This window comes from Cherax quadricarinatus, chromosome 26, assembly GCF_038502225.1.
Source record: "Cherax quadricarinatus isolate ZL_2023a chromosome 26, ASM3850222v1, whole genome shotgun sequence".
Taxonomy (NCBI): domain Eukaryota; kingdom Metazoa; phylum Arthropoda; class Malacostraca; order Decapoda; family Parastacidae; genus Cherax; species Cherax quadricarinatus.
Window position 1 is genome coordinate 42,403,869 of NC_091317.1, and position 26,646 is coordinate 42,430,514.

The following is a 26,646-nucleotide window of genomic DNA, read 5'->3' on the forward strand; positions in this document are numbered from 1 at the left end:
GAGGTACTACCGTCCTGTGGTAGTAGGTTGGTAGACAGCAACCACCCAGGGAGGTACTACCGTCCTGTGGTAGTAGGTTGGTAGACAGCAACCACCCAGGGAGGTACTACCGTCCTGTGGTAGTAGGTTGGTAGACAGCAACCACCCAGGGAGGTACTACCGTCCTGTGGTAGTAGGTTGGTAGACAGCAACCACCCAGGGAGGTACTACCGTCCTGTGGTAGTAGGTTGGTAGACAGCAACCACCCAGGGAGGTACTACCGTCCTGTGGTAGTAGGTTGGTAGACAGCAACCACCCAGGGAGGTACTACCGTCCTGTGGTAGTAGGTTGGTAGACAGCAACCACCCAGGGAGGTACTACCGTCCTGTGGTAGTAGGTTGGTAGACAGCAACCACCCAGGGAGGTACTACCGTCCTGTGGTAGTAGGTTGGTAGACAGCAACCACCCAGGGAGGTACTACCGTCCTGTGGTAGTAGGTTGGTAGACAGCAACCACCCAGGGAGGTACTACCGTCCTGTGGTAGTAGGTTGGTAGACAGCAACCACCCAGGGAGGTACTACCGTCCTGTGGTAGTAGGTTGGTAGACAGCAACCACCCAGGGAGGTACTACCGTCCTGTGGTAGTAGGTTGGTAGACAGCAACCACCCAGGGAGGTACTACCGTCCTGTGGTAGTAGGTTGGTAGACAGCAACCACCCAGGGAGGTACTACCGTCCTGTGGTAGTAGGTTGGTAGACAGCAACCACCCAGGGAGGTACTACCGTCCTGTGGTAGTAGGTTGGTAGACAGCAACCACCCAGGGAGGTACTACCGTCCTGTGGTAGTAGGTTGGTAGACAGCAACCACCCAGGGAGGTACTACCGTCCTGTGGTAGTAGGTTGGTAGACAGCAACCACCCAGGGAGGTACTACCGTCCTGTGGTAGTAGGTTGGTAGACAGCAACCACCCAGGGAGGTACTACCGTCCTGTGGTAGTAGGTTGGTAGACAGCAACCACCCAGGGAGGTACTACCGTCCTGTGGTAGTAGGTTGGTAGACAGCAACCACCCAGGGAGGTACTACCGTCCTGTGGTAGTAGGTTGGTAGACAGCAACCACCCAGGGAGGTACTACCGTCCTGTGGTAGTAGGTTGGTAGACAGCAACCACCCAGGGAGGTACTACCGTCCTGTGGTAGTAGGTTGGTAGACAGCAACCACCCAGGGAGGTACTACCGTCCTGTGGTAGTAGGTTGGTAGACAGCAACCACCCAGGGAGGTACTACCGTCCTGTGGTAGTAGGTTGGTAGACAGCAACCACCCAGGGAGGTACTACCGTCCTGTGGTAGTAGGTTGGTAGACAGCAACCACCCAGGGAGGTACTACCGTCCTGTGGTAGTAGGTTGGTAGACAGCAACCACCCAGGGAGGTACTACCGTCCTGTGGTAGTAGGTTGGTAGAGGTTGGTAGCAACCACCCAGGGAGGTACTACCGTCCTGTGGTAGTAGGTAGGTTGTAGAGAGCAACCACCCAGGGAGGTACTACCGTCCTGTGGTAGTAGGTTGGTAGACAGCAACCACCCAGGGAGGTACTACCGTCCTGTGGTAGTAGGTTGGTAGACAGCAACCACCCAGGGAGGTACTACCGTCCTGTGGTAGTAGGTTGGTAGACAGCAACCACCCAGGGAGGTACTACCGTCCTGTGGTAGTAGGTTGGTAGACAGCAACCACCCAGGGAGGTACTACCGTCCTGTGGTAGTAGGTTGGTAGACAGCAACCACCCAGGGAGGTACTACCGTCCTGTGGTAGTAGGTTGGTAGACAGCAACCACCCAGGGAGGTACTACCGTCCTGTGGTAGTAGGTTGGTAGACAGCAACCACCCAGGGAGGTACTACCGTCCTGTGGTAGTAGGTTGGTAGACAGCAACCACCCAGGGAGGTACTACCGTCCTGTGGTAGTAGGTTGGTAGACAGCAACCACCCAGGGAGGTACTACCGTCCTGTGGTAGTAGGTTGGTAGACAGCAACCACCCAGGGAGGTACTACCGTCCTGTGGTAGTAGGTTGGTAGACAGCAACCACCCAGGGAGGTACTACCGTCCTGTGGTAGTAGGTTGGTAGACAGCAACCACCCAGGGAGGTACTACCGTCCTGTGGTAGTAGGTTGGTAGACAGCAACCACCCAGGGAGGTACTACCGTCCTGTGGTAGTAGGTTGGTAGACAGCAACCACCCAGGGAGGTACTACCGTCCTGTGGTAGTAGGTTGGTAGACAGCAACCACCCAGGGAGGTACTACCGTCCTGTGGTAGTAGGTTGGTAGACAGCAACCACCCAGGGAGGTACTACCGTCCTGTGGTAGTAGGTTGGTAGACAGCAACCACCCAGGGAGGTACTACCGTCCTGTGGTAGTAGGTTGGTAGACAGCAACCACCCAGGGAGGTACTACCGTCCTGTGGTAGTAGGTTGGTAGACAGCAACCACCCAGGGAGGTACTACCGTCCTGTGGTAGTAGGTTGGTAGACAGCAACCACCCAGGGAGGTACTACCGTCCTGTGGTAGTAGGTTGGTAGACAGCAACCACCCAGGGAGGTACTACCGTCCTGTGGTAGTAGGTTGGTAGACAGCAACCACCCAGGGAGGTACTACCGTCCTGTGGTAGTAGGTTGGTAGACAGCAACCACCCAGGGAGGTACTACCGTCCTGTGGTAGTAGGTTGGTAGACAGCAACCACCCAGGGAGGTACTACCGTCCTGTGGTAGTAGGTTGGTAGACAGCAACCACCCAGGGAGGTACTACCGTCCTGTGGTAGGACAGCAACCACCCAGGTACTACCGTCCTGTGGTAGTAGGTTGGTAGACAGCAACCACCCAGGGAGGTACTACCGTCCTGTGGTAGTAGGTTGGTAGACAGCAACCACCCAGGGAGGTACTACCGTCCTGTGGTAGTAGGTTGGTAGACAGCAACCACCCAGGGAGGTACTACCGTCCTGTGGTAGTAGGTTGGTAGACAGCAACCACCCAGGGAGGTACTACCGTCCTGTGGTAGTAGGTTGGTAGACAGCAACCACCCAGGGAGGTACTACCGTCCTGTGGTAGTAGGTTGGTAGACAGCAACCACCCAGGGAGGTACTACCGTCCTGTGGTAGTAGGTTGGTAGACAGCAACCACCCAGGGAGGTACTACCGTCCTGTGGTAGTAGGTTGGTAGACAGCAACCACCCAGGGAGGTACTACCGTCCTGTGGTAGTAGGTTGGTAGACAGCAACCACCCAGGGAGGTACTACCGTCCTGTGGTAGTAGGTTGGTAGACAGCAACCACCCAGGGAGGTACTACCGTCCTGTGGTAGTAGGTTGGTAGACAGCAACCACCCAGGGAGGTACTACCGTCCTGTGGTAGTAGGTTGGTAGACAGCAACCACCCAGGGAGGTACTACCGTCCTGTGGTAGTAGGTTGGTAGACAGCAACCACCCAGGGAGGTACTACCGTCCTGTGGTAGTAGGTTGGTAGACAGCAACCACCCAGGGAGGTACTACCGTCCTGTGGTAGTAGGTTGGTAGACAGCAACCACCCAGGGAGGTACTACCGTCCTGTGGTAGTAGGTTGGTAGACAGCAACCACCCAGGGAGGTACTACCGTCCTGTGGTAGTAGGTTGGTAGACAGCAACCACCCAGGGAGGTACTACCGTCCTGTGGTAGTAGGTTGGTAGACAGCAACCACCCAGGGAGGTACTACCGTCCTGTGGTAGTAGGTTGGTAGACAGCAACCACCCAGGGAGGTACTACCGTCCTGTGGTAGTAGGTTGGTAGACAGCAACCACCCAGGGAGGTACTACCGTCCTGTGGTAGTAGGTTGGTAGACAGCAACCACCCAGGGAGGTACTACCGTCCTGTGGTAGTAGGTTGGTAGACAGCAACCACCCAGGGAGGTACTACCGTCCTGTGGTAGTAGGTTGGTAGACAGCAACCACCCAGGGAGGTACTACCGTCCTGTGGTAGTAGGTTGGTAGACAGCAACCACCCAGGGAGGTACTACCGTCCTGTGGTAGTAGGTTGGTAGACAGCAACCACCCAGGGAGGTACTACCGTCCTGTGGTAGTAGGTTGGTAGACAGCAACCACCCAGGGAGGTACTACCGTCCTGTGGTAGTAGGTTGGTAGACAGCAACCACCCAGGGAGGTACTACCGTCCTGTGGTAGTAGGTTGGTAGACAGCAACCACCCAGGGAGGTACTACCGTCCTGTGGTAGTAGGTTGGTAGACAGCAACCACCCAGGGAGGTACTACCGTCCTGTGGTAGTAGGTTGGTAGACAGCAACCACCCAGGGAGGTACTACCGTCCTGTGGTAGTAGGTTGGTAGACAGCAACCACCCAGGGAGGTACTACCGTCCTGTGGTAGTAGGTTGGTAGACAGCAACCACCCAGGGAGGTACTACCGTCCTGTGGTAGTAGGTTGGTAGACAGCAACCACCCAGGGAGGTACTACCGTCCTGTGGTAGTAGGTTGGTAGACAGCAACCACCCAGGGAGGTACTACCGTCCTGTGGTAGTAGGTTGGTAGACAGCAACCACCCAGGGAGGTACTACCGTCCTGTGGTAGTAGGTTGGTAGACAGCAACCACCCAGGGAGGTACTACCGTCCTGTGGTAGTAGGTTGGTAGACAGCAACCACCCAGGGAGGTACTACCGTCCTGTGGTAGTAGGTTGGTAGACAGCAACCACCCAGGGAGGTACTACCGTCCTGTGGTAGTAGGTTGGTAGACAGCAACCACCCAGGGAGGTACTACCGTCCTGTGGTAGTAGGTTGGTAGACAGCAACCACCCAGGGAGGTACTACCGTCCTGTGGTAGTAGGTTGGTAGACAGCAACCACCCAGGGAGGTACTACCGTCCTGTGGTAGTAGGTTGGTAGACAGCAACCACCCAGGGAGGTACTACCGTCCTGTGGTAGTAGGTTGGTAGACAGCAACCACCCAGGGAGGTACTACCGTCCTGTGGTAGTAGGTTGGTAGACAGCAACCACCCAGGGAGGTACTACCGTCCTGTGGTAGTAGGTTGGTAGACAGCAACCACCCAGGGAGGTACTACCGTCCTGTGGTAGTAGGTTGGTAGACAGCAACCACCCAGGGAGGTACTACCGTCCTGTGGTAGTAGGTTGGTAGACAGCAACCACCCAGGGAGGTACTACCGTCCTGTGGTAGTAGGTTGGTAGACAGCAACCACCCAGGGAGGTACTACCGTCCTGTGGTAGTAGGTTGGTAGACAGCAACCACCCAGGGAGGTACTACCGTCCTGTGGTAGTAGGTTGGTAGACAGCAACCACCCAGGGAGGTACTACCGTCCTGTGGTAGTAGGTTGGTAGACAGCAACCACCCAGGGAGGTACTACCGTCCTGTGGTAGTAGGTTGGTAGACAGCAACCACCCAGGGAGGTACTACCGTCCTGTGGTAGTAGGTTGGTAGACAGCAACCACCCAGGGAGGTACTACCGTCCTGTGGTAGTAGGTTGGTAGACAGCAACCACCCAGGGAGGTACTACCGTCCTGTGGTAGTAGGTTGGTAGACAGCAACCACCCAGGGAGGTACTACCGTCCTGTGGTAGTAGGTTGGTAGACAGCAACCACCCAGGGAGGTACTACCGTCCTGTGGTAGTAGGTTGGTAGACAGCAACCACCCAGGGAGGTACTACCGTCCTGTGGTAGTAGGTTGGTAGACAGCAACCACCCAGGGAGGTACTACCGTCCTGTGGTAGTAGGTTGGTAGACAGCAACCACCCAGGGAGGTACTACCGTCCTGTGGTAGTAGGTTGGTAGACAGCAACCACCCAGGGAGGTACTACCGTCCTGTGGTAGTAGGTTGGTAGACAGCAACCACCCAGGGAGGTACTACCGTCCTGTGGTAGTAGGTTGGTAGACAGCAACCACCCAGGGAGGTACTACCGTCCTGTGGTAGTAGGTTGGTAGACAGCAACCACCCAGGGAGGTACTACCGTCCTGTGGTAGTAGGTTGGTAGACAGCAACCACCCAGGGAGGTACTACCGTCCTGTGGTAGTAGGTTGGTAGACAGCAACCACCCAGGGAGGTACTACCGTCCTGTGGTAGTAGGTTGGTAGACAGCAACCACCCAGGGAGGTACTACCGTCCTGTGGTAGTAGGTTGGTAGACAGCAACCACCCAGGGAGGTACTACCGTCCTGTGGTAGTAGGTTGGTAGACAGCAACCACCCAGGGAGGTACTACCGTCCTGTGGTAGTAGGTTGGTAGACAGCAACCACCCAGGGAGGTACTACCGTCCTGTGGTAGTAGGTTGGTAGACAGCAACCACCCAGGGAGGTACTACCGTCCTGTGGTAGTAGGTTGGTAGACAGCAACCACCCAGGGAGGTACTACCGTCCTGTGGTAGTAGGTTGGTAGACAGCAACCACCCAGGGAGGTACTACCGTCCTGTGGTAGTAGGTTGGTAGACAGCAACCACCCAGGGAGGTACTACCGTCCTGTGGTAGTAGGTTGGTAGACAGCAACCACCCAGGGAGGTACTACCGTCCTGTGGTAGTAGGTTGGTAGACAGCAACCACCCAGGGAGGTACTACCGTCCTGTGGTAGTAGGTTGGTAGACAGCAACCACCCAGGGAGGTACTACCGTCCTGTGGTAGTAGGTTGGTAGACAGCAACCACCCAGGGAGGTACTACCGTCCTGTGGTAGTAGGTTGGTAGACAGCAACCACCCAGGGAGGTACTACCGTCCTGTGGTAGTAGGTTGGTAGACAGCAACCACCCAGGGAGGTACTACCGTCCTGTGGTAGTAGGTTGGTAGACAGCAACCACCCAGGGAGGTACTACCGTCCTGTGGTAGTAGGTTGGTAGACAGCAACCACCCAGGGAGGTACTACCGTCCTGTGGTAGTAGGTTGGTAGACAGCAACCACCCAGGGAGGTACTACCGTCCTGTGGTAGTAGGTTGGTAGACAGCAACCACCCAGGGAGGTACTACCGTCCTGTGGTAGTAGGTTGGTAGACAGCAACCACCCAGGGAGGTACTACCGTCCTGTGGTAGTAGGTTGGTAGACAGCAACCACCCAGGGAGGTACTACCGTCCTGTGGTAGTAGGTTGGTAGACAGCAACCACCCAGGGAGGTACTACCGTCCTGTGGTAGTAGGTTGGTAGACAGCAACCACCCAGGGAGGTACTACCGTCCTGTGGTAGTAGGTTGGTAGACAGCAACCACCCAGGGAGGTACTACCGTCCTGTGGTAGTAGGTTGGTAGACAGCAACCACCCAGGGAGGTACTACCGTCCTGTGGTAGTAGGTTGGTAGACAGCAACCACCCAGGGAGGTACTACCGTCCTGTGGTAGTAGGTTGGTAGACAGCAACCACCCAGGGAGGTACTACCGTCCTGTGGTAGTAGGTTGGTAGACAGCAACCACCCAGGGAGGTACTACCGTCCTGTGGTAGTAGGTTGGTAGACAGCAACCACCCAGGGAGGTACTACCGTCCTGTGGTAGTAGGTTGGTAGACAGCAACCACCCAGGGAGGTACTACCGTCCTGTGGTAGTAGGTTGGTAGACAGCAACCACCCAGGGAGGTACTACCGTCCTGTGGTAGTAGGTTGGTAGACAGCAACCACCCAGGGAGGTACTACCGTCCTGTGGTAGTAGGTTGGTAGACAGCAACCACCCAGGGAGGTACTACCGTCCTGTGGTAGTAGGTTGGTAGACAGCAACCACCCAGGGAGGTACTACCGTCCTGTGGTAGTAGGTTGGTAGACAGCAACCACCCAGGGAGGTACTACCGTCCTGTGGTAGTAGGTTGGTAGACAGCAACCACCCAGGGAGGTACTACCGTCCTGTGGTAGTAGGTTGGTAGACAGCAACCACCCAGGGAGGTACTACCGTCCTGTGGTAGTAGGTTGGTAGACAGCAACCACCCAGGGAGGTACTACCGTCCTGTGGTAGTAGGTTGGTAGACAGCAACCACCCAGGGAGGTACTACCGTCCTGTGGTAGTAGGTTGGTAGACAGCAACCACCCAGGGAGGTACTACCGTCCTGTGGTAGTAGGTTGGTAGACAGCAACCACCCAGGGAGGTACTACCGTCCTGTGGTAGTAGGTTGGTAGACAGCAACCACCCAGGGAGGTACTACCGTCCTGTGGTAGTAGGTTGGTAGACAGCAACCACCCAGGGAGGTACTACCGTCCTGTGGTAGTAGGTTGGTAGACAGCAACCACCCAGGGAGGTACTACCGTCCTGTGGTAGTAGGTTGGTAGACAGCAACCACCCAGGGAGGTACTACCGTCCTGTGGTAGTAGGTTGGTAGACAGCAACCACCCAGGGAGGTACTACCGTCCTGTGGTAGTAGGTTGGTAGACAGCAACCACCCAGGGAGGTACTACCGTCCTGTGGTAGTAGGTTGGTAGACAGCAACCACCCAGGGAGGTACTACCGTCCTGTGGTAGTAGGTTGGTAGACAGCAACCACCCAGGGAGGTACTACCGTCCTGTGGTAGTAGGTTGGTAGACAGCAACCACCCAGGGAGGTACTACCGTCCTGTGGTAGTAGGTTGGTAGACAGCAACCACCCAGGGAGGTACTACCGTCCTGTGGTAGTAGGTTGGTAGACAGCAACCACCCAGGGAGGTACTACCGTCCTGTGGTAGTAGGTTGGTAGACAGCAACCACCCAGGGAGGTACTACCGTCCTGTGGTAGTAGGTTGGTAGACAGCAACCACCCAGGGAGGTACTACCGTCCTGTGGTAGTAGGTTGGTAGACAGCAACCACCCAGGGAGGTACTACCGTCCTGTGGTAGTAGGTTGGTAGACAGCAACCACCCAGGGAGGTACTACCGTCCTGTGGTAGTAGGTTGGTAGACAGCAACCACCCAGGGAGGTACTACCGTCCTGTGGTAGTAGGTTGGTAGACAGCAACCACCCAGGGAGGTACTACCGTCCTGTGGTAGTAGGTTGGTAGACAGCAACCACCCAGGGAGGTACTACCGTCCTGTGGTAGTAGGTTGGTAGACAGCAACCACCCAGGGAGGTACTACCGTCCTGTGGTAGTAGGTTGGTAGACAGCAACCACCCAGGGAGGTACTACCGTCCTGTGGTAGTAGGTTGGTAGACAGCAACCACCCAGGGAGGTACTACCGTCCTGTGGTAGTAGGTTGGTAGACAGCAACCACCCAGGGAGGTACTACCGTCCTGTGGTAGTAGGTTGGTAGACAGCAACCACCCAGGGAGGTACTACCGTCCTGTGGTAGTAGGTTGGTAGACAGCAACCACCCAGGGAGGTACTACCGTCCCGTGGTAGTAGGTTGGTAGACAGCAACCACCCAGGGAGGTACTACCGTCCTGTGGTAGTAGGTTGGTAGACAGCAACCACCCAGGGAGGTACTACCGTCCTGTGGTAGTAGGTTGGTAGACAGCAACCACCCAGGGAGGTACTACCGTCCTGTGGTAGTAGGTTGGTAGACAGCAACCACCCAGGGAGGTACTACCGTCCTGTGGTAGTAGGTTGGTAGACAGCAACCACCCAGGGAGGTACTACCGTCCTGTGGTAGTAGGTTGGTAGACAGCAACCACCCAGGGAGGTACTACCGTCCTGTGGTAGTAGGTTGGTAGACAGCAACCACCCAGGGAGGTACTACCGTCCTGTGGTAGTAGGTTGGTAGACAGCAACCACCCAGGGAGGTACTACCGTCCTGTGGTAGTAGGTTGGTAGACAGCAACCACCCAGGGAGGTACTACCGTCCTGTGGTAGTAGGTTGGTAGACAGCAACCACCCAGGGAGGTACTACCGTCCTGTGGTAGTAGGTTGGTAGACAGCAACCACCCAGGGAGGTACTACCGTCCTGTGGTAGTAGGTTGGTAGACAGCAACCACCCAGGGAGGTACTACCGTCCTGTGGTAGTAGGTTGGTAGACAGCAACCACCCAGGGAGGTACTACCGTCCTGTGGTAGTAGGTTGGTAGACAGCAACCACCCAGGGAGGTACTACCGTCCTGTGGTAGTAGGTTGGTAGACAGCAACCACCCAGGGAGGTACTACCGTCCTGTGGTAGTAGGTTGGTAGACAGCAACCACCCAGGGAGGTACTACCGTCCTGTGGTAGTAGGTTGGTAGACAGCAACCACCCAGGGAGGTACTACCGTCCTGTGGTAGTAGGTTGGTAGACAGCAACCACCCAGGGAGGTACTACCGTCCTGTGCTAGTAGGTTGTTACACAGCAACCACCCAGGGAGTTAATACCGTCCTGGGGTAGTAGTTTGGAAGACAGCAACCACCCAGGGAGACTACACATACATGTACAAGTTTGAGTATACACTCTCATTTGAGTTTTCTTTGATTTTATCTTAATAGTTCTTGTTCTTATTACTTTTCGTTTTATATCCATGGGGAAGTGGAATAAGAATCTTTCCTCCGTAAGTCATGCGTGTTGTAAAAGTCAACTAAAATGCCGGGAACAATGAGCTAGTAACCCCTTTTCCCGTATAACCTACTAAAAAGAAAAAGACCAGACCGCAGGAGCGGTCTGGTCTGAGACCAGGCCGCAGGAGCGATGATTCCCGAGACCATTGATATAAGCAGAAGATAAATCGATTTATTTTTAAATTCTACAAATGATTTTTTATTAGGATTTATTTCAATTTATTATTTAAGATAAACACTTTCTAATTGTTTTTACACTTATAAAACACATTCGTCGAAGTATTGAAGTATTTGTTAATTATTTTTGATAGTTTACTTATCGTGGAATTTTATTTTCTCTTGAAGAGAAAGATTGGATTCGTTTTATTTAATAAAATGGCTTACAAAGAGAAATTTTCCTATTTATTTATACCCAGGATGCTTTACTTTATTTAAATAAGTAACGTCGATATTTAAGATCATTCTCATTTTCGAGTCCCTTCAAGATGAGTGCCTCATTGCTAGTGAAGGGCTCTTCATCCAAGGAATTAGAGTTCCATAAAATTCCTGAGATAAAACTGGCTACCCCCTCCCCCAGACACTGCATGACCTTTATTGCAGCATAAAGAAAATTACTCACACGTGGGCAGGTGTTATGTCCACTGGAAAAAACACGTTACGCACCGAGGGAGGATATAAAGCAGAGTTGTGACCAACACTGCGCAGTACACTGGTGCCTCCAGGTAGCTTGTGGTACACTGCAGGTATGTCTCCCACTCTACACTTGTATACTCCATTGTACGAATGATTTGTATGACAGTACCAGTACTACTTCTGTTATCCACTACTGAACTTTGCGTGTAGTTACCTGCACGAGTGATCAGTAGAAGAGAATGAGTATTCTCCTTGCTGCACATTGTTATAATCAGTCACACGATTAATCAGTAGTACAGTAATATTACTATCTTCACACATTCAAAGATTGTACTCAGCTGCACAAGTGATAGATGGTACAACGCACACAGCCAACTTGTACTCAGCTACCCAAGTTAGAGTCAGAGAGCATCAACTCAAATTACGAGATTCACATTATACGTTCTTTGTTTCTTTGCCTTTATCCTGAGGTAAGAGCATCTCGTAATTAGAGGACGGAGGTTCGAGCTTCTACTATTGCTCGCGACAAATAACCCACATAGCTTTAGTGCTTTATAAAAAAGTACCAAACCTATTCTTTCTCTCTCGCATAACAATATTTCTCTTATCTTTCCGTTTAGCACTCTCGTCAACTAACAGCAATATAAACAGTGGAGGTTACCTTATCTGGAGTCGCTTCTGGGGGTCATCGGCCCCGCGGCCCGGCCCAAGACTAGGCTTTTTGGTTGTTGGCCTAGTAGGTCAAGCTGTTAGTGCCTGCAGCTCACAACCCAACATGCACCATAACCCGGCTGATTAGGACTGATCTGAAGAATTTGTCGACTTCTCTCTTGCAGACAGCAAAGAGTCTGTTGGTAATCTTCCTTATGCAAGAAGGGAGCGTATTGGAATGTCGTGGCCACGTCAAACTTAATGAATTGTTTCTTAGTGTATTCATTGCTCCCTTGCTCTTCATCGGAGGTATCTTGCATCGCTTACCAAACCTCTTGTGTTCATGTGTATTGTAGTTATTTCGTGTACAGGTTTCGGACCGATTCCTCCAGAATCTTCCAGGTGTAGATTGTCATTTAACTTTCTCGCCTGCATTTTAAGGACTATGGTTCGAGGAAGTTCAGGTGCTCCCAATGATTTAGGAGCTTGACTGAGTTTTACTAGCTATGAAGGTTCTCTGTACATTTTCCAGTTCTGCGATTTCGCCTGCCTTGAAGGAGACCATTAGGTATGTAACACTATTCCAGCCTAGAGAGACTGAGTGAACTGAAGTGTCATCGCCGGTGTGATAACTTTTGTTTTGAAAGTTCTAGTTATCCAAAGTATCATTTTCCTTGCACTTGCGATGCCAACATTATTGTGCTGCTAGAACGTGAGATCTGACATTATTACTCCTAGGTCTCTCGAATTTTACTTTCGCTCTAGTGAGAGGTAAGAGTTTGTCTTGTACTCCGATCCTGTTCTTATTTCCTCAGTCTTTCCGTGACGCAGTAACTGAAATTTGTTCTCATTGAATAACGTAGTGCTGGCAGCAGCCCACCGGTTTACATTAGCGTATCAGCTTGGAGGCTCACTGTGTCTTCAGTGGCTGCCGTTCTACAGATTCTAGTATCGTCTGCAAAGAATGATACAGTGTTATGGTGTATATCCCTGTCTACGTCAGAAATGAGAATGAAGAAGAGAAGTGGGGTGAGTATTGTAGCTTGGGGAACAGAACTCTTCACTGTAGGCACCTCTGATTTCATTACATTTAATGCTATTTTCTGGGTTCTATTGGTTATGAAGTTAAATATCCATCTGCCCATTTTTCATATTATTCCATTTGTGTGTAATTACCCCATGGGCGTACTTACTAGAAGCTTTTGAAAAGTCGGTGTATACTACATCTGCATTTAGCTTGTCTTCCAGTGTATCCTAGACCACATCGTAATAGTTCAGTAACTCCAAGAGGTAGGAACGACCTGTTTTTAACCCATGTTGTCATGGGCTGTGCAGCTGCTGGGGTTCCATGTGACTGCAACTCTTGCTTCTTAAAATCTTTTCAAAAATTTTAATTATGTTGGAAATCAGCGCTATCAGTAGAGTCTTTAGCAACTCCTTTACTGCCACCTTTTGGAGTGGAGCTGTATTAGTGTTTTTTAGGATTGTGGGATGACCTCAGTGTTCGGCTTCTCCTTCATAGAATATTCAAGACACATATTAATGTCTTTTTGCAGTTTTTGAAGAATATGCATAGAGTTCTATGAGACCGGGCCTGGGGCAGAGTGCATGGGCATGCAATGTATGGTTTCTTCGAAGTGAGGGGTTAGAGTTATATCAGAGATTAGGGAGATGACTGCAGCATTTCGTGTCCCATAAAGAACTTATTTGGTTCGTCAGTCTTTAGGCTGATTAATGGTTCACTGAACACTGGGTCATACTGGGAGTTAAATATTCCATTCATTTCCTTATTGTCATCAGAGTACGTTCCATCTCCTTTAATCAGAATTTTTCCTACGAGAATAGTTATTTTGAATTTCTTTCAATTTCATTTATGACTTTATGCTCCCTTTGTTTTTCCTGGGTTCTGTATGACTCATTTAATTTAACCTCAATGTTTTCCAGTTCTCTAGCATTTGAAAAGCTCTGTTATTTATCGCCTTCGCCTAGAGAGGACACGGCTCTCCCTTTCCAATGTGCACCTTCTGGAGCATATTTCAATAGTGCCACTGAGCTCTGTCTGGTTCAGGTCTTCATTTACCATATTGTCTTCTCAGCATACGACAGTAAGCTTGCGATTTATTAGCTCCCAGTTGGTATTCTTGTTAAAGTTAAATTAGAACATACCCTCATGATTGGGTGTGTTTTGCTGATCATGATCAGCAAGTGTGCATGTTTGAACTTCTGGTTAGTTGTGATCTATGTTTAGTGTCTTTGACACTATTATGTACTGTAACAGGTCTTCATTATTTGTGTATATAAGGTCTAGAATATTTTCTAGTCTGGTCTGTTCCGCTGTTTACTGGCACAAAGCGAATTTGTTATAGAATTTTAGTAGCTCAGTTAAGGTAGACTGTTTATCCGAACTAACTCCAGGGATATTCTTTATTAATGCAGTCTTCGCTACATTCTTCCATTTTATGTGTTTTAAAAATGAAGTCACCAGGTAATAGGATATTTTAGGCTGGCTTTGAGAGGTTCTCCAGACAGTGCTCGAATTTCACTGGTTGGTCTTCGAACTGCTGAGAAGTTTTATCTTGTGGTTGATACAAGTACAATAACTAGATTTTCATGTTCAATTTTAACCACCAGAACTTGTGGTGTTAAGTAACTCAGCACGTATGAGCAAATCTTAAACATACAGACAAATCTCCCATCGTTGTCTGTTTTTCCGGTCGCATCTATGTAGATAGTACCTAGGAATCCATTAATAAATTGTCAAAGTAGCTTTTAATTAACGTGGGTTTCTGTAACTTCTGCAAACATTGGATTTGAATAAGCTAAGAGACATTAATTAATGGTAATATCTTGTTATTCGGTTTAAGATCATGTATGTTAGCAGAGATAAATCATATAATGTTGATAAATCATATTATGGGAGGCTTTTCTGTTAGTTTTAATATGCGGCTCTAAGGAGCCTGTCAGTCCAGGTGGTAATAAATTATTACCATTTCTTGTCATTCTTTTCCATTTCCAGGCACCAAAAAGTCTCGGCTATTTGTATGGTTGAAGTTTTCAGGTTTCAGTGTATGCTCATGTTGCTTTGTTTGCTGTTTTCTTCACAAGGAAGTCAGGCAGTTTGCATCATAACATTATCTCTCACGTATTGAGTAATAGCATATTGTGGAGCGGAAATATGTAGAGGTACTAGCGTGACATAATTCTTTATTTTGAGAAAGGAGACATTTTTTTTGGAAGTTCGTATTGATATATTCCATTTCTATTTCCACTATACCTGCAAGTTCTTCATATATAGTGCCGATACACTTGAATTTTCTGATAACCGCGTTTTATTGTATCCAGGTTGAGTATCGATTTGTTTCCAGTGGTTGTACCTAACTCACGTGTTTGTGAATATGTAAATGAGCCTTTAGTAGAACAATATTAGGGTTAGAAGTTGTGTGTTTGTGGGTGGGGGTGCTGGACGGGGTACATGTATCTCTTCCACTGAGTCTGCATTCATATCAGAGTTACCTGATGAAAAAGACTAATTTGAAAACAGTTATCAATAGTTTCTCTCTCACATTCCTGCTCGGTGGTAGTCGTCCTCGGGGTTATTTTGATCCCGTTTCTTATATCAGCTTTTCTCTCCCGCATTGACTTTCCACTAGAGGTTTTGTTCTCCTGATTGTCTCTAGTCAAGACCTTCCTCAGTATTTTTCTGAAACCTATCCATAATTCTAACTCGTTGTTGCAAAGAGGAAGAGTTGGTGGTAGTGGTGGTGTTATAAGCCTTAATTAAGATATCTGCTATTTTTCCTCACTTTCCTGTTCAATAATTTCCTCTGTATTTTAACGCTTCACTAATTTCCTAACCTACGAGCCAAGTAAATTTTTCCTCTTACAGTTACTGACAAGACCACATCACAGAGATGTTCTTATCTGAGCGTGATCTTCATTTCTAGTTTTCACCCAGTGTTCCTCTAAGCAGCTTCCGTCCCACACAACCAGTGTTTACACTACACCAACAAACACATGAACAAGACTCTTCATTTCATTGACATCACAAACTTGCTATGTTTCCTTTTTACTTTTAATATGTAATTTCTTAGAGCATTATTTTGCTGTTTCTTTAAGACCAATTCATTAGTAAGCCAGAGAAGAGATTCTTAACTACCTTTACCTCATTAAAAACTTTTGCACAAATAACTGCACGAGACTGAAGCTCGTACACTGTGCACTATTTTCCATTAGTACTGTTCCACTAATCACAACTTTTTGTACATGTGCTATCAGAGAAAATTTCTGAATATGTTTAGGGAAAAACTGGCAATTCGTAGGCCACCAGCCGTTCAAACACATTTTTTTTTTAAATTTCTCGCGACAGGTACTGATATTCACAAGGAATTGTTAGAAGGTTGTTTTGCAGTCATTTATGAAAACACCAGCGTGTTTCAGTCACTCTGACTCATTAATATTCTGCCATAAACCACTATCTGTCCGGAGCTCCGGTTCAACTCTTACACCGTCTTACATGAGGCAGCAAATATCATTGCACAGTAGTAGTAAGAGAAGCAGATGAACAAGAGCCATTTCTTGTAACGTTTATTTTCTCTTCGTGTTCATAAACTGTTTTAAAATTAGTAGCCTAAGATTCAGACTGCGACACACTCAGGTCACACTAATTATTTTGGGCTACACAATAGATTGAACAATTGTAATGAGGTCAAGACTACACTGACCTTGATCCCAGGAGTTTCTTTTCTTAATTCCTCTATCATAATTACTGCCACCACCCGCATTATCTTATATAGTTGATAAGGAACATCAACACATCATCCTACCCTTGACTAACACTGCTGCTACTTCCAGTAGGTGAGCTAAGACCCATGTCGCCTCCCAGAGCACACACTTGTAGGTAAACCAAACCATACCCCGGCCGGGATTTAACCCGCGGTCAGAGAGTCTCAAAACTCCAGACCGTCGCGTTAGCCACTAGACCAGCTAGCCACAATAAGATTCATCCAACTAGGTATATTTCTACATGTTGACGGCAGTGAGGGGACTTGAGCTAGAGTTCGTTACGGCCACGCTAGCTGGAGATTCGTCTGTAAAAACTTGCATTTGTGGTCACAGTGGTGCCTGTGCTAACCTTCCTATGGTGTAGAAATATACCTAGTTGGATGAATCTTATTGTGGCTAGCTGGTCTAGTGGCTAACGCGACGGGCTGGAGTTTTGAGACTCTCTGACCGCGGGTTCAATCCCGGCCGGGGTATGGTTTATGATCAGTTCAATCAGTTGGCATCTCTGCCTAGACGCTAAGATCAGTGTGTAATATATTGATTATGTAATAAGATCACCGTAAATAGGTGATATATATCACAATATGCAGAACAAACACTGTGAAAAAAAAATAGTAGAATTCTAAGCTCTTACGTGACTTCTCACACTATCAAGGAACTTTGATAATGTGAGAAGTCACGAAAGCGCTTGGAATTTCATTATTTTTTCGCAGTGGTTGTTCTGTATATATTGATTATGTTTTATTGCAATTTTCATGCACCCATTTTTTATTAATTATTAAACGAACTCAGTACCGTCGTAAATTAATCCATTAATTCTATTAAAAGACCATTAATGCTATAATGATGACTATTGTAGCTACCCAGTGCCCACAGAATGGGCATTGGGTAGCTACCTCCCACAAGACGGGTATCGAATCCACTATAAAGCTATAAAATTCAAACTGCCAAATCACAATATGTATCTACATAATTAATTTTTTATGTTGGTATCAGTATGTCTCCTACTCCAACAGTTCACGTGAGGAGTGTCGAGGATGAAGCCGTGGGTGTTGGTGAGTGTTGGTGTGTTGGTGTTGGTGATGGTGTCGCCTCCGGATCTCTGTCAGGCTCAGGAGACAGAGACATTGGTCAGCCTCCTCATCAGTAAGCTATCTGGGTGAGTTTCAGTGTTTGTAAACTCGGTCAACAACTTTGGTTTGACGCTGTTCAAAACATCCTCTGTAATATTTTTTTTTACATGTGTGGTGTGTGACGGTGTGGTCATTTTAGAAAGTTATGAAAATTCTTTGCTTTAGCCTATGGCACAACGGTCAGGTGGACTTCATGGGCCACACCTGCCACTACAGTTACCGTCCGACCATCTCCAGGTGGCAGTTGTACTACAATGGTAAAATGTGGTGTCCTGGGTGGGCGCCATTCTCCGGCAGTTGTAAGTATTCTTGTGGAGATACAAGGTACACATACCCAGATACTCGGATCAAAGTGTTATAAACATTCATTGATGAGAAACATCTTGGACATGTAAAAAAGATATGCATATTCCGAGTAAAGGGTTTTTAATTGAAACCCACATATTCAAACCTATGTAAGAACAAAAATGGAGCAACAGTGCAGTGGATTACCAGACAGTGCTAGGCAGGTCATTCTAATACAAACAATACCACTCTTTACCCGAGCAACTGTGCAACATATTTTAAAGTTACTTGTTTAATATAAGCGAATGTAAAAATTAATGTATCAACCGGCAGCCATGATAGTGATAGAATAGTAGAAACATTCACAGTACGCTGAATTTCAATGAACATTCTTGAGATTTCTATAAAAGAAATTAGGAAATATCAAAATTTTAGGGAGAACTTCCTTAACCTCGGTTTTATTTTTTTTACCAGCTAAAACTCTGAGCAGTTCTGGAGCCGTGGAGAACGCCACCCGAGACTTCGTCAGGAAGGCCCTGGAAAGTAACCTAATAAGTAAAGAGCAAGCGGCGGCCTGGCTCAACAAATAAGAACTTTCATAGTCTAGATGTCTTATTAAGATATGACCATCTGTTGTTTCAGCAAGGAAAAGTCACTGATGTTACTGATGTCTTTACACTGAGATCATCTGAAATATCGAAATCGTCTGCTGGATCTACACGATGCATCTGATGACGATGCAAGAAGACCATGGTCTCTCCTTCTGATGATGCAAGAAGACCATGGTCTCTCCTGATGATGCAAGAAGACCATGGTCTCTCCTTCTGATGATGCAAGAAGACCATGGTCTCTCCTGATGATGATGCAAGAAGACCATGGTCTCTCCTTCTGATGATGCAAGAAGACCATGGTCTCTCCTGACGATGCAAGAAGACCATGATCTCTCCTTCTGATGATGCAAGAAGACCATGGTCTCTGCTGATGATGATGCAAGAAGACCATGGTCTCTCCTTCTGATGATGCAAGAAGACCATGGTCTCTCCTTCTGATGATGCAAGAAGACCATGGTCTCTCCTTCTGATGATGCAAGAAGACCATGGTCTCTCCTACTTGTGGGACTAATTTTATTGCCTTTTGATGCAACTAAAGTTCTCAGATTTCGAGATTTTAAAAAAATATGCTGTAAATTAAAATACGAAAAAATTTGACGCAAGTTTAGGAGAGAAGATTATAACAACGTCAGGTTGAGTTGCGTAATGTGAAATGTCAACTGTAATATACACTGATAATGGAAAATCATAATTTCATTTATACACGATCATGGATCTGCATGTGATATATATTTATGCACAATTTACTACTTAGGTTTATATATATTATAAACTTTGGCTTTAAAATCCATGACAGGTAAATAAATGAGCACTCCAGATTGAAAGAAATTGTGGAAATCAATATTTTCCTATTAATATATTGAAATATGTCAGGTGTTCAGTGACTCACACACACAAGTGTTTTGAGAGGATTGAAGGTGCTCAGGGTAATGTTTGTTACTGCAGGTAGTACATGGTACTGCAGGTAGTACATGGTACTGCAGGTAGTACATGGTACTGCAGGTAGTACATGGTACTGCACGTAGTACATGGTACTGCAGGTAGTACATGGTACTGCAGGTAGTACATGGTACTGCAGGTAGTACATGGTACTGCAAGTAGTACATGGTACTGCAGGTAGTACATGGTACTGCAGGTAGTACATGTTACTGCAAGTAGTACATAGTACTGAAGGTAGTACATTGTACTGCAGGTAGTACATGTTACTACATGGTCCTGCAGGTAGTACATGGTACTGCAAGTAGTACATATTACTGCAAGTAGTACATGGTACTGCAAGTAGTATATGTTACCGCAGGTAGTACATAGTACTGAAGGTAGTACATTGTACTGCAGGTAGCACATGATCCTGCAAGTAGTACATGTTACTGTAGGTAGTACGTGGTCCTGCAAGTAGTACATGTTACTACCAGTAGTACACGGAGCTGCAGGTAGTACAGGTTACTGCAGGTAGTTCACGTTACTGCAGGTAGTACATATTACTGCAGGTAGTACATAGTACTGAAGGTAGTACATTGTACTGCAGGTAGCACATGATCCTGCAAGTAGTACATGTTACTGTAGGTAGTACGTGGTCCTGCAAGTAGTACATGTTACTACCAGTAGTACATGGTGCTGCAGGTAGTACATGTTACTGCAGGTAGTACATGTTACTGCAGGTAGTACATGTTACTGCAGGTAGTACATGTTACTGCAGGTAGTACATAGTACTACAGGTAGTACATGTTACTGCAGGTAGTACATGGTGCTGCAGGTAGTACATGGTACCGCAGGTAGTATATGATACTGCAGGTAGTACATGTTACTGCAGGTAGTTCACGTTACTGCAGGTAGTACATGTTACTGCAGGCAGTACATGTTACTGCAGGTAGTACATAGTACTGAAGGTAATACATGGTACTGCAGGTAGTACATAGTACTGAAGGTAGTGCATGGTACTGCAGGTAGTACATAGTACTGAAGGTAGTACATGGTACTGCAGGTAGTACATAGTACTGAAGGTAGCACATGGTACTGCAGGTAGTACATGGTGCTACAGGTAGTACATGGTACTGCAGGTAGTATATGATACTGCAGGTAGTACATGTTACTGCAGGTAGTTCACGTTACTGCAGGTAGTACATGTTACTGCAGGTAGTACATGTTACTGCAGATAGTACATAGTACTGAAGGTAATACATGGTACTGCAGGTAGTACATAGTACTGAAGGTAGTACATGTTACTGTAAGTAGTACATGTTACTGTAGGTAGTACATGTTACTGTAAGTAGTACATGTTACTGTAAGTAGTACATGTTACTGTAGGTAGTACATGTTACTGTAGGTAGTACATGTTACTGTAGGTAGTACATGTTACTGTAGGTAGTACATGTTACTGTAAGTAGTACATGTTACTGTAGGTAGTACATGTTACTGTAAGTAGTACATGTTACTGTAAGTAGTACATGTTACTGTAGGTAGTACATGTTACTGTAGGTAGTACATGTTACTGTAGGTAGTACATGTTACTGTAGGTAGTACATGTTACTGTAGGTAGTACATGTTACTGTAAGTAGTACATGTTACTGTAAGTAGTACATGTTACTGTAGGTAGTACATGTTACTGTAGGTAGTACATGTTACTGTAGGTAGTACATGTTACTGTAGGTAGTACATGTTACTGTAGGTAGTACATGTTACTGTAGGTAGTACATGTTACTGTAGGTAGTACATGTTACTGTAGGTAGTACATGTTACTGTAGGTAGTACATGTTACTGTAGGTAGTACATGTTACTGCAGGTAGTACATGTTACTACAGGTAGTACATGTTACTGCAGGTAGTACATGCTACTGCATGTAGGAGTGATGAATGATTTTGAAAACCGACAAGCTGAAGACCATTCATCACATGTCAGACTGCATCGTCATGGGATCTTTATACAAAGAATTCTTCAAAACATGTCCAACGTTTGGACGAAGACCTACTTAGACTAGTGGATGATACCACTATGACCCCGCCTCCTCCTCTTTCGCCTCACCTCACTACAGTATATAAGCCACGTCTACGGCCCTGTGCTGTACTTTCTATAAGATTAATGGACTGAACACATAGACTCCAGGCTGAGGGACTGATTACCTCAAACTCCTCCTCTCCTTATACCTTCCTGTTTTGTATAAGACAGATTAAGCCACTGTGTGGCGAAACGTTTCTTCAGTAAAGATTCCCATTCATAAGAAAATAAGAACATAAGAAAAATAAGAACATAAGAACATATGCTAGGCAGCTCCAATTCTCCCACCAACTTAAGCCAATGCCTTGACCTAGTGAGGTCAGACACATCATCCGACCTAGTAGCACAGACTAGTCAGGTCCAACTCACACCCATCCACACCCACTCATGTATTTTTCCAACCTATTTTTAAAACTCCACAAGGTCTTAACGTCTATGACGTTACTCCGGAGTTTGTTCCACTCACCCACAACTCTATTACCAAACCAGTGCTTTCACATATTCTTCATGAATCTGAATTTTTCCAATTTAAAGCCATTGCTGCGAGTCCTGTCTATGTTAGATATTTTTAGCACACTTTTTATATCCCCTTTATTAATTCCTGTTTTCCATTTATATACCTCAGTCATATCTCCCATAATTCTACGCCTTTCGAGAGAGTACAAATTCAGTGCCTCAGTCTAATCTCATAGGGAAGATTTCTGATACATGGGATCATCTTTGTCATCCTCCTCTGTACGTTTTCCAGAGCATTTATATCCATTCTGTAATACGGTGACCAGAACTGGGCAGCATAGTCTAAATGTTACTGCAGGTAGTACATGTTACTGCAGTTAGTACATGGTTCTGCAGGTAGTACATATTACTGCAGGTAGTACATGGTTCTGCAGGTAGTACATGTTACTGCAGGTAATATATGGTACTGTAGGTAGTACATGGTGCTGCTGGTAGTACATATTACTGCAGGTAGTACGTGTTACTGTAGGTAGAACGTGTTACTGCAGGTAGTACATGGTACTGCTGTTAGTATATAGTACTGCAGGTAGTACATGGTATATAGTACTGCAGGTACTATACAAGTAGTATATATTACTGCAGGTATTACTTGGTTCTGCAGGTAGTACATGTTACTGCAGGTAGTATATGGTACTGCAGATAGTACATTATCCTGCAAGTAGTGCATGTTACTACAAGTAGTACATGTTACTGCAGGTAGTACATGTTACTGCAGGTAGTGCATGGTACTGCAGATAGTACATGTTACTGCAGGTAGTACATGGTACTGCTATTAGTATATAGTACTGCAGGTAGTACATGGTACTGCAGGTAATACATGTTTCTGCAGGTATTACATGATTCTGCAGGAGGTACATGTTAGTGCAGGTAGTATATAGTACTGCAGATAATGCATGTTACTACAGGTAGTACACTGTACTGCTGGTGGTATGTGGTACTGTAGGTAGTACATGTTACTGCACGTAGTACTTGTTGCTGCAGGTAGTACATGGTACTGCAGGAAGTACATGTTACTGCAGGTAGTACATGGTCCAGGATGGAGTATGTGTTACTGCAGGTAGTACATGTTACTGCAGGTAGTACATAGTACTGCACGTAGCACATGGTACTGCACGTAGTACATGGTACTGCAGGAATCACATGTTACTGCAGGTAGTACATGGTACTGCAGGAAGTACATGTTACTGCAGGTAGTACATGGTACTGCACGTAGTACATGGTACTGCAGGAAGTGCATGTTACTGCAGGTAGTACATGGTATTGCACGTAGTACATGGTACTGCAGGAAGTATATGTTACTGCAGGTAGTACATGGTACTACACGTAGTACATGGTACTGCAGGAAGTACATGTTACTGCAGGTAGTACATGGTCCAGCATGGAGTATGTGTTACTGCAGGTAGTACATGGTGCTGCAGGCAGTACATGGTACTGCAGGTAGTACATGGAACTGCACGTAGTACATGGGCCTACAAGTAGTACATGTTACTGTAGGTAGTATATGGTTCTGCAGGTAGCATATGTTACTGCAGTTAATATATATTACTGCAAATCGTAGATTTCCTGTCTGAACCGTTCAAGGTATATATGAGGTCCAGCCTTGCTGGTTCATCACCTGCTCTCTCTCTCTCTGCTTACGTCCCTAACATGTTGATACATGAATTTTTTCAGAACCGCTTCCAGCATCCTGGCTCTCTACATCTTTTGTCCCCCATGTGGTTCCAGATTTTCCCAATCAATCTCCTTATGGCTGAAATCCCCCATGACGAGTAACTTTGCCCTGTTCATGTGGGCCCTTCTGGCAACCTGGCTAGTGTGTCCACCATCACTCTGTTGCTCTCATCATATTCTTGCCTTGGCCTCCTGCTATTCAGTGGCAGGTTGTACATCACTGCTATCATCACTTTTGGACCCCCAGTTTGAAATGGTCCTCCATTACTCCGAATAACCCTCCCATCTCCTCAAAGCTACACTGGTTTTTGATAAGCAGTGCAATTCCTCCTCCCCCTCTGCCTTCCCCGCTGTCTTTTCTCAGGATCTGATATCCAAACGGGAAGATCGCATCTGTTATCACCCCTCAATTTGTGTCTGTGCTATGATATCCGGGGATGCCACTCCTCGCTCTTAGTAATTCCATCTACATTGGTGTACCATTCCTTCAGCTTCCTTTCTAGAAGTGTATTCTGGTGCAGGCTGAGGGTGTAGTCGGCAGGTCTAGATATTATGCTAGGCTGCTGCTGTAGTGATATTCGTGCTGGGCGGTGGGTGTGGAGTGTGACTCGGTTCTGGTTATTGTGTTTGTTGTGGGGTGGTAGGGGTTGAGGGGATGCTGTGGGTGGTTCTGTGGGCAGTTGTGTTTGCTGTTCCCCCAGAGTGTGTGTTCCCCTGTCTGTCAGTACCTGTTCTGTCCCCTACTAACTCTTTCTCTCATTTGTTCCTTTCTTTTTCTTTTTGTGTTCAGCTGCAGTTGAGGTACACTCGCTTGTATTTTGGGGAACCTTTAACCAGGGTTTCCGCTGCATGATCTTTCGTACCATTTCTGTCTTGACTCAATTTGACAGGGCTGTTCTTTTCCCTCGAGTATCACCCAAGTCTATTGAAAATTTCTCAGTTGGGGGCATGTCCTCTCCTGTGTGTGAGTGTGTGTGTGTGCTCACCTATTTGTATTTGCAGGGGTTTAGTCACAGCTCCTGGCCCCACCTCTGCCGGTCGCTACAAGGTCCACTCTCTCCTTGTGTGTGTACTCACCTAATTGTGGTTGCAGGGGTCTCGACTCAGCTCCTGGCCCTGCCTCTTCACTGAGTGCTACTAGGTCCTCTCTCTCCCTGCTACATGAGCTTTATCATACCTCATCTTAAAGCTATGTATGGTTCCTGCCTCCATTACCTCACTTGCTAGGCTATTCCACTTCCTGCCTATTCTGTGACTCTGTACTCACCTAGCTGAATCAACTAGGTGAGTACAGAGTCACAGAGTAGGCAGGAAGTGGAATAGCCTAGCAAGTGAGGTAATGGAGGCAGGAACCATACATAGCTGCGACTCTGTGTGTGTGTGTGTGTGTGTGTGTGTGTGTGTACTCACCTAATTGTACTCACCTAATTGTGGTTGCAGGGGTCGAGACTCAGCTCCTGGCCCCGCCTCTTCACTGATTGCTACTGGATCCTCTCTCTCTCTGCTTCCTGAGCTTTGTCATACCTCCTCTTAAAACTTTGTATGGTTCCTGCCTCCACTACTTCACTTGCTAGGCTATTCCACTTGCTGACAACTCTATGACTGAAGAAATACTTCCTAACGTCCCTGTGACTCGTCTGAGTCTTCAGCTTCCAGTTGTGTGTGTGTGTGTGTGTGTGTGTGTGTGTGTGTGTGTGTGTGTGTCACAAGAATGCGTGACAGGGAATATGGAACTACCAGAGGCGACAGAGGAAGCGAGTGGTGGGGTGAGCAGGTGTAAAGTACTTACCTGAAGTGTTGAGTCACCAAGTGTTGAGTCACTCCCAGACGATGTTCGGATGCGATATTTCATAGCTTTTGCTATTTTGTATATTACTGTCTTTATCACGATACAGTCTCCAAGCCAAACATAACAAAAAAAGTTACCCATGAGATGACTGATAATCACCATGAAGCTGTAAAAAAACAGTAATTAATTTATAAGCGACTTGATAAAAGTTTGCAGTTGTCAGTTTAGCATCTCAAACATTGGTGTTTGAAGTTTTATTAAACCCCGCGGATTGTGTGGTGAACATGCAGCTACCACAGACGCTACGTTGATTCGAACATACCATGAACAGGGTCCTGCAAGGTATCGTCAGCTCTCAGCTCAGCAAGATGAAGCAGATGGCGCTACTGGTGATGCTGTTGGTGTTCACGCTGCTATGGTCAGGCCAGGGAGCAGCTGGCAGTAGCTGTCCCAGGAAAACTTATCGAGTTAGTGATGAACAGTTTTAGTTATGCAATGTATATTTGTATATTAAAAAAAGCTACATTTTTTCTTTGGTGTCGCACAAACGATTCTTCAATGTGATGGTGGTGGTGATTTATTCCTCGGGAAACAGAACACAGAATAAAGGCATAATGCCTACAACAGTGAAGAAGACACAGGTGCAGAGTAATTTTTAATAATAATAATAATAATAATAATAATAATAATAATAATAATAATAATAATAATAATAATAATAGTAATTTCGGTTCTCAAAAAAAAAAAAAAAGCGAACAAATGGTACACAATTTGCGAGAAGCTCATATAATGAACAACGTTTCGAGCAACGTTGTGGTCAGAGCCGAGCAACACAGCACCACAAAAAGCGAAACCGTGTCGCAATACAATATAATCTTGCTCTACACTCGTGTCTCTTCCTTATCAGGAAACATTACAGGTATCTCCTGACACTTGTGAAAGGATGACTCGTAACTGGCTAATCCTCGGCTGGTTCATCCCAGCTGCGATTAAAACATTTGTTTAAAGAAAAAGAGAGAGAGAGAATGTTTGCCTAGTAGAGAGCTAAGGTGATAATATCCACATGCCTTTTTAATATCAAATATGTTGGTAAAACATTCTATTTATGTTGTTTTTAAAGAGCTTTTTCTTCTGTGTGGGTCGAGCAGCCTGTGGCAGCACGGAGAGCTCCAGTTCCTGGGCCACAAGTGTAACTACAG

The 26,646-nt window shown here is 46.7% G+C and overlaps 1 protein-coding gene across 1 annotated transcript; it reads left to right on the forward strand.

Moving 5' to 3' along the window:
- The first annotated feature begins 11,021 nt into the window (after positions 1-11,021).
- On the forward strand, positions 11,022-19,308 carry LOC138853269 (anti-lipopolysaccharide factor-like). The gene is made up of 4 exons (XM_070089001.1): positions 11,022-11,128; positions 17,468-17,610; positions 17,750-17,883; positions 18,344-19,308. Exons 2-4 carry the CDS (start codon positions 17,489-17,491, stop codon positions 18,457-18,459), a joined length of 372 nt encoding a protein of 123 aa, XP_069945102.1. The 5' UTR covers positions 11,022-11,128; positions 17,468-17,488; the 3' UTR covers positions 18,460-19,308.
- The last annotated feature ends 7,338 nt before the right edge of the window (positions 19,309-26,646 follow it).